Consider the following 19,151-nt stretch of genomic DNA (forward strand, 5'->3'; position numbering starts at 1 on the left):
TGACAACTATAGAGGTCTCAAGGAGACCTCTGGATGTCATGCCGACGAACCGATGAACCCCTGATCACGTGACGGGAAGGGGGGGGGGGGGGGTCAGCGGTGCACTTATTTCCGGACCGATGGAACGGAAGCGCGATTTAAATTTAAATGAGAGTTTGACAGCGGCATTTAACTAGTTAATAGGCATGGGTGGATCGTGATTCTACCCGCGCCTATTGCGGGCACATGTCAGCTGTTCAAAACATTTGACATGTCCCAGCTATGAGGTGGGCTCACCGCCGGAGCCCACCTCAAAGCAGGGGATACTGACATCGGCGTATTAGTACGTCTGATGTCAGTAACGGGTTGACAAAAAAAAACACCTGCAAAGGCTTCCTAAGCATTTAAATAGTTACCTTAGTCTGTTTCAGTAGGCTCCACAATCATGGGGAAGACTGCTGACTTGACAGATGTCCAGAAGGCAGTCGTTGACACACTCCACAAAGAAGGTAAGCCACAAAAGGTCATTGCTAAAGAAGCTGGCTGTTCACAGAGCAGGGTGGATAAAAATCAATGTTTTTTTAAAAAAAATCAAAAAAATCGGATTTTTTTGATTTAAATCGGATTTTTTTGATTTAAATCGGATTTTTTTCAATAAACTGCTTTTTGAGGAAAATATTTTACCATCCAAAGGTTCTTCCATCATGAGATAAAGCTGAGTTGTTTAACTCAGTAGAATAAAGGCTGTATATGTGTAACATTCACAATGCCATGCTCTTCCAGAGGTTTCTGTAGGATTAGTGGACAGTTTCTCTCCTATATTATCACAGACGCTCGCTTTACTTACGCAGTTCTCAAAACTGAATTTGACTCCGCAGAGGTCCCAGCCTGTTCTTCACGGCAAAAATGTTACAACATGAACAGAGTTGAGAAAAAGACCTTAATCCTATTGTTCTACAAACCTATGAATACAGAATCAACCCCTTCAGTGCCAAGTCCAAGAAGTTAGACAATATGTTTCTGATTGTTTGGAGTGGAATAGATCTGCACAACACAAGAAGAATGTGAATCTAAGTGTGAGGAGGAGGAAGGGCAAGCAGACAAAAAAATTAAAGTGAAACTTTGAGCACAATACTGCAGCATAGCCACAGACAGACAAGTCTGGATCTGTTTGTGTGTACGATCTGAGGTTTATTACATTCTTTCCTTATAATGGCAGCAGGCCGTAAAAGAGACCCAGTTTGGGAATATTTTAATGAAGCTCCTTTGCCTATCGGTAAGGCAGGCATGCGTGCAAAATGCAAACGATGCAACAAAGAGATGCAAGGCCTGGTGGCGTGAATGAGGCAACATCATGAGAAGTGCGGTGATGAAGATGACCAAAGAAACACTTCTGAACAGGCAGGATCTTCAGGTTGGTAAACATTTTTATTGAATCCTATTTCTAAAGACTGAACTGTCATGTGTGAGAAACACCAAGGTTACTTACCGGTAGCCGGTTTTTCCGGAGCCCATGACAGCACACCTGAGAGAGGGATCCGCCCAGTCAGGACAGGAAACCTACTGAAATAAAAGGGCGGTACCTCTCCCTCGCTTCAGTTGGTTTTCAGAGCATGAGAGGCCCTTTTGGTTAGTACATGGTAATCCATCACCACATTATAAATATAACAAAATACACCCAGCTAAAAAGTGCGCACCAAAGGGTGAAAAAGAGAAGGGAGGGAATATACAGGTGCTGTCATGGGCTCCGGAAAAACCGGCTACCGGTAAGTAACCTTGGTGTTTTCCCGTCTCCCATGACAGCACACCTGAGAGATTTTTGGAGAAAGAACCACCTTAGGGAGGGACCACCGCTTGTAGCACCCTTCTACCAAAGGTAAGGTCAGACGAGGAGGATAGATCTAGCCGGTAGTGTCTAAAGAAGGTAGACGGAGAGGACCAGGTAGCGGCTTTACAAATTTGATCTATCGATACCTCTGCTTTTTCAGCCCAGGAAGTAGACACGGCCCTGGTGGAGTGAGCCTTGATGCCATCAGGGATCGGGGCGCCACAGGAAGCATAGGATAATGAAATAGCCTCCCTAATCCACCTAGCAATAGTACCCTTGGATACCCCATATCCTTTCCTACTACCCTGGAAGGCTACGAAAAGGGATTGATCTTTTCTCCACTGATTAGTCAAGGATATGTACTGCACAATAGCCCTCCTCACATCCAGTGTATGAAATTTTGCCTCCCCTGGGTTCCTAGGATTATTACAAAAGGAGGGCAACACAATCTCTTGACTTCTATGAAATTTAAGTACAACTTTTGGAAGGTATGCCGGATCTGAGTACTACCCTGTCATCAAAAATTTGCGTGTAAGGAGGGGAGACGGACAGGGCCTGTAAGTCGCTCACCCTACGGGCTGATGTTAACGCAACCAGGAGGACCGTTTTAAGAGTGAGTATCTTTAATGATGATTCCTGCAGGGGTTCAAATGGACTATTGGTTAGAGCATTTAATACCAGATTTAAATCCCACGGGGGAAGTCTCTGAATTTTTATCGGTCTAGACCTACTACAGGATTTAATAAAGCGGGATACCCATCTATTGGAGGCAAGATTGCAATTATATAAAGCACCTAATGCCGATACCTGGACCTTGAGTGTATTGGTTGCCAACCCCAGTTGTAAACCCGCTTGTAAAAATTCTAAGATGGTACCCACAGGAGCCTTGTCCCCCAAAGGTTGCCCCGAAAAATCCAGAAACTTTTTCCACGTTTTACCATAAATTCTAGATGTTACTGGTTTTCTACTTTTTAATAAGGTGGAAACTAACCCCGGCGAAAACCCCCGCCTACTCAGTAATGCCCTCTCAAATTCCAGGCTGCAAGATGTAAGCCCTTCACCTGAGAGTGGCATATTGGGCCCTGGGTTAGTAGGTCCGGAATCTCTGGTAGGATCCACGGATCGGTTATAGACATTTGTCTCAGGAGGGAGAACCAAGGTCTTTTCGGCCAAAATGGAGCAATTAAGATTACTCTCGCTTGTTCCATTCTGATTTTCCTCACTACTGCTGGAATCATTGCTATTGGTGGAAACACATAAGCGAGACTGAAATCCCATTGAATCTGCAGGGCATCTACTGCGAAGGGATTCTCCCTCGGGTCTAGTGAACAGAACCTGTCTACCTTCCTGTTGGTTAGAGTGGCAAACAAATCTATCACAGGTAAGCCCCAGGCCTGCACTATCTTTTGAAAGACCCGGGGATTTAAAGACCACTCCCCTTGCCTTAGTGTCTTGCGACTTAGGTAGTCTGCTCTCGAATTCTCGATTCCCCTTATGTGAAGAGCAGAGAGGGATAGCAGGTGGTGCTCTGCTATTTGTAGGAGGACAGACAACGACTTCATTAGGGAAGGGGACCTCGTCCCCCCTTGGTGGTTGATATATGCCACCACTGCGCGATTGTCCGACATGACCCTGGTATGGTGGCCCTGAATGATGGGAAGGAAGTGTTTCACAGCTCTTTCTACGGCCCATAATTCCCTTAAATTTGACGCCTGTTGTGACTCTATATGGGACCAAGATCCCTGAACTGAGAGAGTCCCTAAATGAGCTCCCCATCCTGTACCGCTTGCGTCTGTGGTGATGACCTGTTCTATCGGAGTTACCCACTGGACCCCCGATGTTAAATGATTTCTTATGGTCCACCATTTTAGGGAATCCGTTACCCCCAAAGAAAGACACAGCTTGCCCTCTAAACGCCCTTTTAACAGTTTTTGCGCCGACAGGACCTCCCACTGCAACAATCTTAGATGGAACTGAGCCCATCTTACTGCGGGTATACAGGACGTCAGAGAGCCCAGCAAGGACATTGCTTTTCTCAAAGTCATTACAGGGTGTTGAATTGCTGCTTCCACAAGATTTTGGATTTTGACCAGCTTGTTTTCTGGTAGGAGACAAAGCTGACGCCCGGAGTCCAGAACCAGGCCTAGAAAGGACTGAACCGGCTCCGGCGTCAACCTTGATTTGGCAAGATTTATTTTCCACCCCAGCAATTCTAGTGTCGTCATAACCTCTTCTATTTGTGACAGGCAGTGTGCCGCTGAGTTCCCTATTATCAGGAAGTCGTCCAGATATGGAACTATTACCACGTCCCGTGAGCGGAGGAAGGACATGACCTCTGACATCAGCTTGGTAAAAATTCTTGGCGCTATTGACAGGCCGAACGGGAGGGCAGCGTACTGATAGTGCCTGAGACAACCTTGGACATAAACCGCTACCCTTAGGAATTTTTGAAAATCTTGATGAATTGGGACGTGATAATAGGCGTCTTTTAAATCGATAGCTGCCATGAAGCACTGTGGGAATAAGAGTTTTATCGCTGTATTTACAGACTCCCATTTTGAAGGAACAGTTTACCACCGATTGATTGAGGTTTTTTAGATTGACGATAGTTCTTAGTGACCCGTCTGGTTTTTTTATCAAAAAAAGAGGGGAATAAAAACCTTTTCCTTGTTCCCTCCGCGGGACTTCTATCAAAACACGTTTTGAAACCAGCTCTAGTACCTCTGTTTCCAAGGCTAGCTGCTCTTCCGGGGTTTTTCGTCGCGGTGGATAAACAAAATCTATTTTTAGGCCATCTTTGACCACCATCAGAGCCCAATGAGAGGGGGAGATGTTTACCCAGGCTGGGAAAAAAGATGAAAGCCTCCCCCCTACTGGCCTGGCGTCATTGGGAGGGCTTTTTAGCTGAAGTTGAGGAACCTTTAAACATATATCCAGATCCCCTTTTGTCTCTGGAGTCCCAGCCCCTTCTGTCTCCCGGGGGGCGGCCCCTACTAAATTTGCCCCTCCGAAAATAAGGCCTTCTAAAGTCTACTGGAAAGCGAGGAAAACCCTTTTTCCTGTCACCGGCTTTTTCCAGAATGTCCTCCAACTTTTTACCGAAGAGGAAATGGCCATCACATGGTATAGAACAGAGTCTATTCTTTGAGGGCAGGTCTCCCGGGCACCCCTTTAACCAGAGAGCACGCCTAGCTGCATTGGATAAACCTGCAGCTCTGGCCGCCAGCCTTACGGAATCTGCTGATGAGTCTGCTATAAAGGCGGCCGCCCCTTTAGCCATAGTCACATTAGATAAAATTTCGTCTCTTGGAGCTTTAGATGTCAACTGCTCCTCTATTTGCTGTAACCAAACAATAAGGGAACGAGACACACAGGTTCCTGCAATTGCAGGTTTCAGAGCGCCTGCGGTTGCTTTCCAAGTGTGTCTTAAGAAACCGTCCGCCTTTTTATCTAAGGGGTCCCTTAATACCCCAGAGTCCTCTAAGGGAAGGGATAGCTTTTTAGAAGATTTTGCTACTGCGCCATCAATTTTAGGCACTTTATCCCAAGTCTCTGAATCTTTTTCCTCAAAGGGGTACCGTCTTTTAGAAGCCGAGGGCAGATTACCCGATTTTTCCGGCTTTTTCCATTCTTTTTCAATAAGGGCCTTTATTGTGGAGTTAACGGGAAACGTACGTTTTCTTTTTTCCTCCAACCCTCCGAACATAATGTCCTCCAGGGATTTGGCTGTTTTCTCGTCTTTTAGGCCCATAGAAGCTCTAACGGCTTTAACCAGTTTGTCCATGTTCTCGGTGAGAAAGCATGGACGCCCCCCAATATCACTATCTGAAGAGGAGCCAGAGGACTTAGAGGCGGAGGAGCAGGGAGATAATGGATCCTCCTGATATTCCTCTTCAGAATGAGAAACCTCTGACGCGGAAACCGGTTCTGGGTCTCTACTACCCTTTTTCTTAAGGGCCGCTTTAACAGAGCCTTCTACTTCAGCTCTAATTATTGCCCTAAGACTAGAGGCAAAGTCAGGGGTTTCTTCCTGGATGGTTTTTTGAATACAATCTATGCAAAGACTTTTCTGCCACTGGACTGCCAACGGAGCTCTACAGAGGGCACATTCCTTATTCCTGGTCTTGGAGCTAGCCTTCCTCGGCGCCTGCCAAGTAAACAGAAAATGTAGCCCATTACCACCAGGGTGACATTCACGTAGATCACTCACCACCCGCTGACCACAAACGGTACCGGAATCTGAGGCGGACTAGGAGCACGCGGAACGATTCTCCTGGGGGTAGAATCCTGAGACGACCGACCAGGGCGTTTGCCACTCCTTGCACTCGAGCGGCTATCTTTTTTGGTACGCTGGTGAGCAGGTGTATCACTTGAAAGGGGCTCACGCTGCTGCTGCTGCTGTAAAGGCTGCTGCTGCTGCTGTAGTTCCATACGATCCTCCATGTCTGGAATAGCAGTATGGAAATGAGCGTTGTTCCAGCGTTATTTCTCCCTTAATAAAGGGTACTCGTGCTCTCCACCTCTTCCGGTGACCGTTGCGCTCTTTTTCCTCCCCCTGGATACCGCCGGGTAGCCTGTGGCGCTACCGGCGTTCTTTGCATGGGCGCCGCCATCTTGGATCCGGCGCGCCGGTCTGACGTCACGCGGGCACGCCCACTCCCAGCGTACCTTGCGCGCAACGTCAGCCGCGCACCCGGAAGTGGCCCAGCTGAGGGGGAGAGAGCGGCGTGGCGGACAGAGACCGGCCCCAGGAGTCCGGACTGTGCCGGACCGACGCCCGCACGTGCGCAAGAGCCCTATGGGATCTGCGAACGGCGCTACCGCTCCTGAAGGCCGACATACAGGCGCCCTGCCTGTGCTTCCAGTGCCGGGACAGGAGCGGGTAAGTGGATCTTCTATCAACAGAAATGAACCGCCGTTCTTCAGCACAAGGGGTTCCCATCAGGACAGGAAACCCAACTGAAGCGAGGGAGAGGTACCGCCCTTTTATTTCAGTAGGTTTCCTGTCCTGACTGGGCGGATCCCTCTCTCAGGTGTGCTGTCATGGGAGACGGGAAAAAATTATATTTCTTATTATTACTGCATGTTACTGTCATTTGGTACAGTTATGAAGAAAAACAAATATTCCTTTTGGGGCAGGGGCAGTGATGTGTTGTGTACAATAAGCAGAAATTGTATAAACAATAAAATAACAGCATTGACTTTTTTTGTTTAGGGGAATTCATGGATTCTGGAAACTATCCACTTCCAAGATCACCATCATCCTGTTCTACAGTTTCAGAGTTATCCATCCAGGATAGTGCTTCATTAGCAGCAGCATCATCATCAGACACCCACAGCCACATATCACCATCACCCAAAAGGAAGAAAAAACCTTTACCTCCTGGAACCACCATAGATAGGTTTGTGATAAGAACTAGCAGATTAGAAAAAGAGTTGATTGATGAAAAAATTGCCCAGTTTATTTATGCAACGAACTCTTCTTTCCGTCTGACTGAGAACCCACATTTCATTAATATGGTTCAGTCACTGAGACCAGGATACAGTCCACCCAGCAGAGCTGATGTTGCAGGGAAACTGCTGGATCAAGTGTTTGACAGAGAAATGGAGCAATGTGCAACAGCTCTGGAGGGTAAAATTGTTAACCTAAGTATTGATGGGTGGAGTAATGTCCACAATGATCCTATTGTATGTGCTTGTATAACAACAGAAGAAGGTAAAGTCTTCCTTGCACAAACAACTGATACGTCAGGAAATGCACACACAGCAGAATACTTACAAGAAGTGGCAGTAAAAGCTATAACGACATGTGAACAAAAATTCAAATGTCTAGTACGCAGTTTGGTCACTGACAATGCTGCAAACGTATCCAAGATGAGAAGAGATTTAGAAGAGCAGGGAGGGAATACAAAGCTGCTAATAACATATGGTTGCAGTGCTCATTTGCTGCACCTCTTAGCCAAAGACTTAAGTGTTCCAGAAATAAAGGCTAATGTTGTTGAAATTGCTAAATACTTCCGTAATAATCATTTTGCTGCAGCAGCTCTGAAAAGGATGGGTGGAACCAAGCTAACGCTCCCACAAGATGTTAGATGGAACTCTGTGGTGGACTGTTTTGAGCAGTATATAAAAAACTGGCCTATTCTGATGACACTTTGTGAAGAAAATCGAGATAAAATAGATGGCACTGTCACGGCCAAAATCCTCAACATTGGGCTTAAGAGAAATGTTGAACATATGCTGAGCTTCCTGAAACCCATCTCTCAAGCTTTAAACAAAATACAGAAAAATAGCTGTTTTATTGCGGATGCTGTTGAAATTTGGAAGGAACTGAGTGAACACTTAAAAACAGAACTACACATAGACAGAATTAAATTACAAGCAGTAAACCAACGAATGGGACAAGCACTGACTCCAGCTCATTTTTTGGCAAATATTGTCAATATCCAATATCAGGGTCAAAACCTAAGTGCTGAGGAAGAGGAGTTAGCTATGACATGGGTATCCAGCAATCATCCATCTTTAATGCCAACTATAATAAACTTCAGAGCTAAGGGGGAACCATTCAAGAAATATATGTTTGCTGAAGATATTTTAAGGAAGGTCACACCAGTAAACTGGTGGAAGTCACTTAAGCGCTTGGATTTAGAGACTGTTCAAGTAATGATTTCACTTTTAACAGCAGTAGCTTCTTCTGCAGGCGTTGAAAGAATATTCTCTTCCTTTGGACTCATTCATTCTAAATTGAGAAATCGGTTGGGACCCAATAAAGCAGGAAAGCTTGTTTTTCTTTTCCAGATTATGAATAGGAACAAAGAAGAAGATGATGATGAAGATGACGACAAGTGAGCTACAGAGGACAGCAGGAACAGTAGTATTTAAGTTTTTCATGTGTCGGCTGGGCTGACAGTCTAAGTTTCTTAAAATATATATATATTTTGTTTAGCCAAATTAGTTATCAAACATGGATGTTTGTCTAAGCAAATAACTTATGCTGTAATGTTGTTATTGTTTCAGTTGAATAAATCTATTTAAATTGTTATTAAGGTCAGGATTATTTTTCTCCTTCCTAAGTACAACAGAACAGTGGTGTCCAAATATGAATGATTAACCCATTAAACTGGGGAGAAAAAAGTAATATAAAAAGTGATTCTAAAAATCTTCATCTACTTGCATGTTAAAGTAGCAAGAACTAGTTTAGGTAGAAACTTTGATTTAAATCACTGATTTAAATCAAGCCTTACTGACTAGTGATTTAAATCGTGATTTAAATCAGTTAGATTTAAATCAAATCCACCCTGTCACAGAGTGCTGTATCCAAGCATATTAATGGCAAGTTGAGTGGATGGAAAAAGTGTGGTAAAAAAGTGAACAAGAAATCGGGAAAACCGCAGCCTTGAAAGGATAGTTAAGAAAAGGCAATTCAAAAATTTGGGGGAGATTCACAAGGAGTGGACTGCTGTTGGAGTCATTGCCTCAAGAGCCACCACACACACACGTTATTGAGGACAAGGGCTACAGGTGTCACATTCCTTGTGTCAAGCTGCACATGACCAATAGAAAACGCCAGAAGCGTCTTACCTGGGCCAAGGAGAAAAATAACTGGACTATTGCTCAGTGCTCCAAGGTGTTGTTTTCAGGTGAAAGTAAATTTTGCATTTCATTTGGAAATCAAGGTCCCAGAGTCTGGAGGAAGAGTGGAGAGAGACACAATCCAAGATGCTTGAGGTCTAGTGTGAAGTTTCCACAATCAGTGATGGTTTGGGGAGCCATGTCATCTGCTGGTGTAGGTCCACTGTGTTTTATCAAGACCAAAGTCAGTGCAAGAAATTTTAGAGCACTTCTTGCTTCCCTCTGCCAACAAGCTTTTTGGAGATGGAAATTTCATTCTCCAGCAGGACTTGGCACCTATCCACACTGCCAAAAGTACCAATACCTGATTTAAAAACAACAGTATCACTGTGCTTGATTGGCCAACAAACCCGCCTGACCTTAACCCCATACAGAATCTATGGGGTATTGTCAAGAGGAAGATGAGACACAAGACTCAACAATGCAGACGAGCCGAAGGCTGCTATCAAAGCAACCTGGGCTTCCATAACATCTCAGCAGTGCCACAGGCTGATCGCCTCCATGCCACGGCGCATTGATACAGTAATTGATGCAACAGGAGCCCCAACCAAGAATTGAGTGCATTTACTGAACATACATTTCAGTATGCCAACATTTTGGATTTTAATATGATTTTTCAAGCTGGTGTTATAAAGTATTCCAATTTATTGAGATAATGACTCTTGGGTTTTCATTGGCTGTAAGCCATAATCATCAATATTAACAGAAATAAACACTTGAAATAGATCACTCTGTTTGTAAGGACTCTATTCAATATATGACTTTTACTTTTTGTTTTGAAGAACTGAAATAAATTAACTTTTTGACGATATTCTAATTTTGCGAGAAGCACTGGTACATTCCAGGAAAAAAGGTAACTCAGTCCTATCATACCAGCCACTTCTCTGTAGCCATCAGGTTGGACTTCAAAGGATGATAAAGATTGCAGTTGTGGGGGACTTCAGCAGGCTCCCGACTGCCATGGCAACTTATCAGTTTCTCGCGGTTTCAAGGATGATGGGAGACAGTACATGAGCATACCAGAAATCGTGCAATTAACATATTAACATGTCCCTGTCAGAGACCAAAAGCAGCATTTGAAAAACAGCAGCTATCCAAAGTCGTTCTGTCTGCTGTTGCTACAGGAATATGTTGGCTTTATCAAAAAGCTTGCATCTCTCTGGCATTGTGTGGGCTACGTTGTATTATTTCACATAGTTAAAACATTCCCAAGTCAAATTTCATCATAAAATACAGGTTGGGATATAATACATTGTCAATGCATATATAATAACTTGTAAACTCTGCATATGATATTGAAAAGTAAGAATCACTCCCATCCATATTGTAATCATCATATTATATAGCACTGTGTACTCACAATTGCTCATTTTGCCCTTCTACCCAGCTAATTATTCTGTTTTCTCTGCTCTATATAGAAAGAGGAAGTTGTCTCTTGTCCCTGCATTTATCATCCCCCCTCTTCAATTTCTACCCCAGGTGTTCGGCTCCTCCCTCCTGCCATGGACTTAAGCAGTGACTTATGACTCATACAGGAAAAATGTCTACATAGAGTTTAGAATGATTCAGCTGGTCAATTTTTAATCACGTGATGTCATAGAACTAATGGAAAATACAAGAATTGGGCAGAAGGGTAAAACAGATTTTTGTGTACTCAACGTAAAATCCTTTTCTCCGAGCCACTCATTGGGGAATACAGGACCATGGGTGTATGCTGCTGCCATTAGGAGGCTGACACTAAGTGAATGTAACAAAATTAGCTCCTCCTCTGAAGTATACACCTACCACTGGCTCTAGTCGAACCAGTTCAGTGAAAAAGGAGATAAAACCCATTAAATTCGGGTACAATATGTCAAACCAAAGAACAAACGTAGCCATCAGGCCAACAGGGTGGGTACTGTGTCCCCCAATGAGTGGCTCAGAGAAAAGGATTTAGCAGTAAGCACACAAAAATCCCTGTTTCTCCTTCGCCTCATTGGGGGACACAGGACCATGGTACGTTCTAAAGCAGTCCCTGGGTGGGAAAACGACAGGACAGACAAAACAGCACGCAAGAGCTGCCTAGAGATGCGTTACCACGGCGTGAAAGATCCGTCTTTCCAGGCTCCCATCTGCTGAGGCCTGAGTGTGAATGTTGTAGTACTTCGAGAAGGTAAGCTGACTGGACAAAGTCGCAGCCTTGCAACCTGTTACGCCGACGCCTGGAGCTGAATGGCCCAAGAAGCACCCACCGAACCAGTGGAGTGTGCCTTAATCCCCACTGGGATAGGCTTGCCTCTGACACGGTAAGACTCCCGAATAGACGAGCGAATCCACCTGGTTATTGTGGACTTGGAAGCAGCTAGTCCTTTCCTGTGACCCACAGGAAGAGCGAATAAGGCTTTCGTCTTGCGGAAGGACGCCATCTGGAAGATATATCTTCTGAAAGCCCTCACGAAATCTAGAGTGTAGAGAGCCCTCTCAAAATGGCGCATTGGTGGCAGGCAAAACGAGGGCAGGACAATGTCCTTGTTAAGGTGAAAGGAAGAGACCGCCTTTGGTTAAAAAGGACAGGGATGGTTGGAGAATCACCTTGTTCTGGTGAAATAAAGAGAAAAGGAACTTGACAGGAAAGAGCGGCTAGCTCCGATACCTGCCTGATCGAAGTCACCGCAACTAGGAAGGCGACCTTCCAGGAAAGGTGAGTCATAGAGACGTCCTGCAGCGGCTCAGACGAAACCTCCTGCGGAACACTCAGGACCAAGTTAAGGTCCCAGGTATCCAACGGCCCTCTGTAGGGGAATAACATTTGGGAGACCCTCTGAATGAAGTCTGCACCTGCAGCTTAGAAGCAGTCTGGCACTGAAACAAAACTGATACAGCAGAGATCTGTCCTTTGAGGAAAATAAGCGCTAGGCCTGAATCCAGCCACCTTCTGAAGGAACTTTAAAATAGTCGGAACGGAGAAGGCAAGAGAACGCCGGCGTTCCCTGCACCATGCGAGAAAACGCTTTCCAGGTGTGGTGATAAATGCGGTTTCCAAGCGCTAAACATGGTGAAAACCACTTCTCAGGAGAACTCAACTTCGGTTGAAGACCCAGGATTCAATGGCCAGGCCTTTAAGCACAGGGCCCATGAGTTCTGGAGGCAAAACGGGCCCCTGGGAAAACAAATCTGGTCAATTCAGTGGCCGCCAGGGAGCATTGACAATGAGATAAACCAACTCCGCGTACCATGCCCGGCGAGGCCAGTCCGGAGCTACAAGTATCACCTGAATCCCTTCCGCTTTGATCTTCCTGATAACCCTCAGAAGTAACTGACAAATCTGTTGGAAAACCTCCGGATGAAGTGACCTCTCTCCCAAAGCCAGACCCTGACAGCTGAGCAAGTCTGCCTTCCAGTATTCCACACCCGGGATATGAACCGCTGAGATGTTATACGCCACAGCCGTGGCGTTGTCCAACTGTATTCGGATGGGACAACCCGCCAGGAGGTAATGGAACCGCCACGGGAACAACCGAATCGCCAAGACATTGATCGGAAGAGGTGACTCTGGAGGAGACCAGGGCCCCTGGGCCATGTGATGACAAAAGGCAGCCCCCTCCAGAGGGCTGGCATTGGTGGAGACCACCAGTTATTGTACTAGGAGAAAAAGATTTTTCCCTGGGTGAGGGAAGACAGTAAAGTCCACCACCTGAGCGTCCGCTTGACCCGCAGAGACAAGCGGCATAGATGGTCGAGAGAGAATGGATTCCTGTCCCAGGCCAATAGTGAGGAAATGGGCAACAAAGTGTCCAGGCCCCCTGTTGAAGGGCTATGACCTTATCGCAAGGAAAAATTACCAAACCTAGGGAGGTGTGCAGGGTCATGCCTAAAAAGGATATCTGCTGAGCCGGACTTGGAAAGATTGGTTAAAGTTTATCAGCCAGCCCAGGCGAGAAAATGTGTCAGAGAGATACGGACACCTCCACGCAGTCTTGGAAAGATGGTCCCTTGATCAGGAGGCCGTCTAGATATGGCGGAATGACCACAGCCCGAGAGAGCAGAATGGACGCGATGACCGCCATGACCGTTGAGAACAGCCTGGGAGCGGTGGCGAGGCCGAAGGGCAAAGCCGTAAACTGGAAATGTTCCTTTCGGACGGTGAAGAGCAGTAACCTTTGGTAGTGATGATAGAGCGGAGGACTCCATCCTGAAGTACCGAAGCCTGAGGAACTTGTTGAGTAACTTCAGGTCCAAGATGGCTGTACCTTCCGTCCTTCTTTGGGATCACGACTAAGATCGAGTAGAACCCCCAGAAACCTCTCGCTTTCTTGAACCAGAATAACGACCCCATCTCAGCGTAACAAAGCGATGGCTTGGTAGAAAGGCCAAGCCCGCGCCACTGTTTTGGGGGGACGTGAAGGGAAGAACAGTGCTGGAGGGCGGAAGGAAAATATCTTGCATCCAAAAGACAACGGGTCTCTGACCATTCGTCGTGGACGACGGAAGGGCAGATATGTCGAAGTAGGAGTAGACGTCCGCCTACCCTAAGACAGTGAGTCACTGGGCCCAAATTCTGTGGGACTTGTGTCCCTTAGATCTAGTTTGCACGGTTCGGCCCTTCCATGATTGGCTGATTTTAAACTTACACCTGGGTACTCCTGTCCCTACGAGGGAAACGCCCTGAGCTGGAATAGGTGGTTGCCTTTGCCCAGGCGGAATTGCTACGAAAGGACCGGAAACATGTCTGCTGTTGATGATAAAAAGGACGCCTAGTCTTTGCTGGGCAGGGAATTTACGGTTTCCTCCTGTGGCAACACAGATAAGCTGATCCAGCTTCTTACCAAATAAACGCCTCGTAGGGCAGAGACGTCAAGGACTTTTTTCGCCATTCCCTGAGCCACAGTGTCCATCGGATGGTAATGGTATTTGCGGCTGAAAGCGCAGCACGGTTAGCCGTGTCTAGGGACGCATGCCACAAATATTTCCTGGCTGAGATGTGATTGCCTAATTCTGCTGCTTCCAAAGGAAGGTCACTATCCTGTATGGTCCTGCTTAGAGTATCAGCCCAAGAGACCAAAGCTTTAAATACTCACAGGATGGCAAAAAGGGGGAGAGTGCTAAGCCCGAAACTTCAAAAAAACGAACGGGCCAGGTTGTCTATCTGCCGGTCCGAGGGGTCTTTAATTGATGAACCATCTGGTAAGGACACAAGGGTTTTCGAGGCCAAGCGGGAGCCAAGCAGATCGGAGGGGATTCTTCCCATTTCTTCCGCAATCAGGGGAAAGGAGTATCTCGCCTCTAGGCTTCTGACTTGCAAAGTATTTTTTTAGTATATGTCCTAGCCTTCCATCTATCCACTCCGATGTCAGAGGACAAAAGGACCGTCTGTCTTCCTTCCATCACCACTGTTCATCAGGGGCGACGGGGAGGGGGCCGCACAGACACGGTAAATGCCTCTGGACATCCAAGGGGCTAACTGCCGAGGATGGGTCAGGATAGTTGTCCAGCGCCGGGAAAAAGGGCGGTATGAGCCTTGGTGCAGAGGGGAGTACGTGGAGACAACACTCCACATTCCCATCTGTTGCTGGTATAGGAAGAGCGGTACCCTTAAGGGATCCATCGCCCTGGAAGATCACAGGCATGCCCAAAAAACGGTGTCGAAAGTGGTACATGGAGTTGACACTCTGCGTTCCCACCTGTTGTAGGATTGGGGAGAGAGGAACCCTTAAGGGGTCCGTCGCCCCTCTGTAATGTGAGAAGGAATCCTCCGAGACAGGCTGGCGAAGGCCCCCAGATAGAGGGGCAGTATCTCTTTGCCAGTAACGTCATGGACTGTGACAGCGACGAAATCCGCTCAGGGGGGCTAGGTATCCTTGGAGGGATCTTGAGTGCAGCCGGGATCACAGTCCCTGCAGGGTGGGATCCTATGTCCCCATGGTAAAGTCTGGCAAGTAGTACATGAAGTAAAGTACACCATAGATGTCTTAGGGAGTAACATAATGCACTACAGTATGCCCCCTGACTTCTTTTACTGTTATCATCCTCTAATAGGAAGTGTAGAGGAAATGCAGGGAAGGGCCAATGTGGGCTGATGTGTTCGCCGCAAGGTCAAGGCTCTTACCCAGATCTGTGGATCTGTTGCGTTCCCTTTAAAAATGCCCTGGGATCTGCTTGCCGCCGCGTCAGCATTGCGAAGAGCCGGCCAGGTGTATAAAGATTGCACCCGGGAGTTGAATATGAGGAAATCTCACGGAGAGCGAGATGCGCCAGTTCAGGGCTACGGGCGCAACCTCATCCGGCGGGCGGCACCTCAGGATTGCTCCATGAAAAGGCCCAAGCCGGGGCCTAAATTTCTGCAGTCGGCAGGAGCGTTACCCGGCGAGGGAGGGGAACGCCACGGGAACATGGGCAACGTCCTGTTCCCATCAGGTCATACCAGCCACAGTCATCTGCCGGTGACCAAACATTTCTGCACTCGCCCCTTCCCCCAAGCGTCTCTGCTGCAGGAACCCACCGCTGTCCTGGATTTCCTACCTGCGGTGCGCATCCTGGCATGGGGCCGCCGCCGCGGCTGCCTGGCTTCAGAGTGGACGGTGTCCCACAGAGAACCGGAGGATGAAGCACAGAGTTCAGACTGCTTCGTATGCAGGTCAGCTGCTGAAATACTAGGTCCCCGCTGTGGACATTGCAGGGAACCCTCCATCCACCATCCCGTTGACCGTGAGGTGGGAAGGGACTGTCTGCCTCCTTCCATCACCGCTTTTTGTCAGTGGAGGCTGCACGGATGCCATAAATGCCTCATAACACCATAGGGGTTAACTCCCCTAGGATGTAGCAGGGCTGTTGGTCTGGCTGAAACAAGCCTGGTGCAGAAGGGGGTATGTGGAGGCGACATTCTTTGTTATCGTCTGTTGTTGGTTTGGGGAGATCGGTGCCCTGAATGGACCCATTGCCCCTAAAGAGAGCTCAGGCATACCTTTTAACGGTGCAGGAGGGGGTACGTGGATGCGACACTCCATGTTCCCGCCTGTTGTTGGTTGGGGGACATCGGAACCCTGAAGGGATCTGTCGCCCATTGTAATCCATTAAAAGGATGGAAATGAAAAAAGAATAAAAAATAAAAATGAAAATAAAAAAATTGTGGTCTGAAGACTAGACCCATGTGCCTCCTACAGGCACTAAGCATGAACTGGTTCGGCTAGAGCCAGTGGTAGGTGTATACTGCAGAGGAGGAGGAGCTAATTTTGTTATATTCACTTAGAATCAGCCTCCTAGTGGCAGCAGCATAAACCCATGGTCCAGTGTCCACCAACGAGGCGAAGGAGAAATGAGCAATTGTAATTGCCCAGTGCTATATAATATGATGACTGCAGTACATTAAGAGGTTAAAAACTTTGATAGAAGTGCTTCTTTACGTTAGAAAATTTCAGAAAAAAACAAATTGGTAATATTTCTACAAGCAAAATAAAATCATAGTAACAAAAACAGAACCAAATGCAAACTATGCAGACCCAATACCTGAAGCTGAAGAAAAGCATAGGAGGCAGGGGGTGTGCCCGGAGCATGGAAGATGAAACGCAGTGCATTGGTGATGAGGAACGCAGCCTGTAGTTTGGAAAAGTAAACATTATAATACAGGTTCTTCACATGTGTGTGCCATATTTTCCCAATACACAGAAAAAAATCCACAATAAATGTAACCATCATAAATATTAAACACTTTCTTATTAACATTGAAAGTGTGCAGTGTCTATATCTGAAACTAGGGCTAAATCAACTCACCATAATGACAGGGACAGCACGGATGAGTATCACAGACTGGACAGTGAATCTTTCATTATCCAGAGCCGTAACAGGACGGGAGAGAGCCTGGTCCAGCCAGCTCCTGAAACAAAAAGGTCATCTCACAGGACAGTTTACAGGTATGTTTCATACATACTAATGGAGAACAAGATGGAGCCAAATCCAAAACTGTTCAGGATCCAGAGATGTGGAAAATGCAAAATTTCAAGTGCGTGTTTGTTGTACCTTAGATTATCCATCACAGGCGTTTTCAAGACACGAAACAGATGATGCTGCTGAGGGTACTGCGGTGCTTTCTTGCCTTCAGCTTGAGGGGATGGCGGTGGAGAGAAGGGAGGGAAAAGATCTCCTGGTTCTAGGACTATATGTTCATCATCCTGCAAGCAATGGAAGAGACAGACCATGTATCGCTACATTACAGATTTTAGGCACCAGAAACATTACTCTTTAAAGGAGTTGTCTAGCCTCAAGGGAAATTGGACAAGCGCAAGAATGTCTTCAAATTAACAATTTCCGATATACTCACCTGCTGTCACCCCTGTGGATCCAGTACAAGCCACTCCTGTGCTCTGCATCAGGTTAGAAAGAGGTGATGTCCCAGTCCTCAGTCACATAACTGGTGAAGCTTTTTTTTGCCATCAGGGGTCAGGTGACTGGAATAGCAGATCCTTCCAGTCACCTGAGCACTGCCGCCGATCACAGTCCTAACCGGTCAGATAACTAAAAAACAAGCTCCGTAGACCACTAACAAGACAATTTAAAAGACTTATACCATTAAATTCAGAGACAAAGAATTCTGGTGGAAGAGAGGCCCCTGTGAGAGTAAGTCTAGATGGTCTGGAAGTCTCCAGGGAATGTCCGCGAGCAGGTTTACTAACTCTGTGTACCAGGTCCTTTTGGGCCAATCCGGAGCTACCAGAATTATTGGAACTCCCTCTGCCTTGATCTTTTTGACTCTCCAAATCAGGGGGAGAGGAGGAGAGGTAGGGCAGCTGAGAACATTTCCTCTGGGAGGAAGATCTTGGCAGGAGCTGTGTCAAATAGTATGCCTAAGAATACCAGGAGTCGGGACGGGATCAGACTTTTCCCTGTTGACTATCCAGCCGAGATGGACGAGTGTATCCAGGGAGATCTGAAGACTCTGGTAGCAGTCTTGGAAGGACGGGCCAACAGATCTTCCAGATAAGGGATGATGAGTATCCCTTTGAATCGAAGAATAGCCACGACATTTGCCATGACAGTCACCATGACCTTCATAAACACCCTGGGAGCAGAGGCTAGGCCAAAGGACAGGGCCGTGAACTGATTGGCGATACAAATTGGGATGTGCAGGTAAGCATCCTAAATGTCCACCGTGCAGAAAAACGCCTCAGGTTCCATGGAGGCCATTATTGAGCATAGAGACTCCACCCAGAAGTGGCAGGATCGGACTCGACAGTTTAACCGGTTGAGATCCAGAATCGGACAGAGAGAGACATCCTACAATTACCCATGTCTGAAGGAGGGAGCAGAATGCTTGGAAGATCCCCGAGACCTGAGCTGAGAGCCTGGTTGTTGAGGACTGGAAAAAATTTGATATTGTAACCTGAGGTCACAATCTCTCTGACCCAGGCATCATCGACCACCAACAACCATGCGTCCTGGAAGAGAAGAAGCTGGTCTCCCACAATGGGAGGAATCCCAGGTGGGAGTGACCCATCATGCAGAAGAGAACCTGTTGGAGCCGGATCCTGAGGGATTGGAGAAACGGCCTCTAGGGTGCCAGTGTTTAGCTGGATTGAAGGCCGTTTTCTTCCTCTTCCATTGAGCGGGAGAGCGGCCCTGCTGAGAGGAGGCCCTGGGAGGCGAAAAAGGATGAAAGGGACAAAACAAAATAGTCCACTTTCTGGAATCCTAGGCTGATGAGGGGGAAGTGTTCTCATGGCCAGTGGCGTCTCAAATGATC

At 46.9% G+C, this 19,151-nt stretch overlaps 2 protein-coding genes across 7 annotated transcripts in view; one reads left to right on the forward strand and one right to left on the reverse strand.

Annotated features, from left to right (window-relative positions):
* Positions 1–19,151, reverse strand: part of TMEM94 (transmembrane protein 94) — a 201,269-nt gene that overhangs the window by 120,942 nt on the left and 61,176 nt on the right. For all 6 annotated transcript variants that reach the window (XR_013213349.1, XM_077251723.1, XM_077251725.1 and 3 more), the window contains exons 7-9: positions 17,432–17,583; positions 17,186–17,288; positions 16,922–17,008 (exon numbers count right to left, since the gene is read on the reverse strand). Coding sequence is in view for 5 of the 6 variants with exons in the window: in XM_077251723.1 (XP_077107838.1) it covers positions 16,922–17,008; positions 17,186–17,288; positions 17,432–17,583 (342 nt within the window). In the remaining variant the exon portion in view is untranslated. The remainder of the gene's footprint in view (positions 1–16,921; positions 17,009–17,185; positions 17,289–17,431; positions 17,584–19,151) is intronic.
* Positions 535–8,986, forward strand: LOC143769032 (uncharacterized). Its single transcript, XM_077257633.1, has 2 exons — positions 535–1,444; positions 6,858–8,986. The coding sequence occupies exon 2, from the start codon at positions 7,031–7,033 to the stop codon at positions 8,654–8,656; it is 1,626 nt and encodes a 541-aa protein (XP_077113748.1). The 5' UTR covers positions 535–1,444; positions 6,858–7,030; the 3' UTR covers positions 8,657–8,986.

The sequence above is a fragment of the Ranitomeya variabilis genome, chromosome 4, assembly GCF_051348905.1.
Source record: "Ranitomeya variabilis isolate aRanVar5 chromosome 4, aRanVar5.hap1, whole genome shotgun sequence".
Classification (NCBI taxonomy): domain Eukaryota; kingdom Metazoa; phylum Chordata; class Amphibia; order Anura; family Dendrobatidae; genus Ranitomeya; species Ranitomeya variabilis.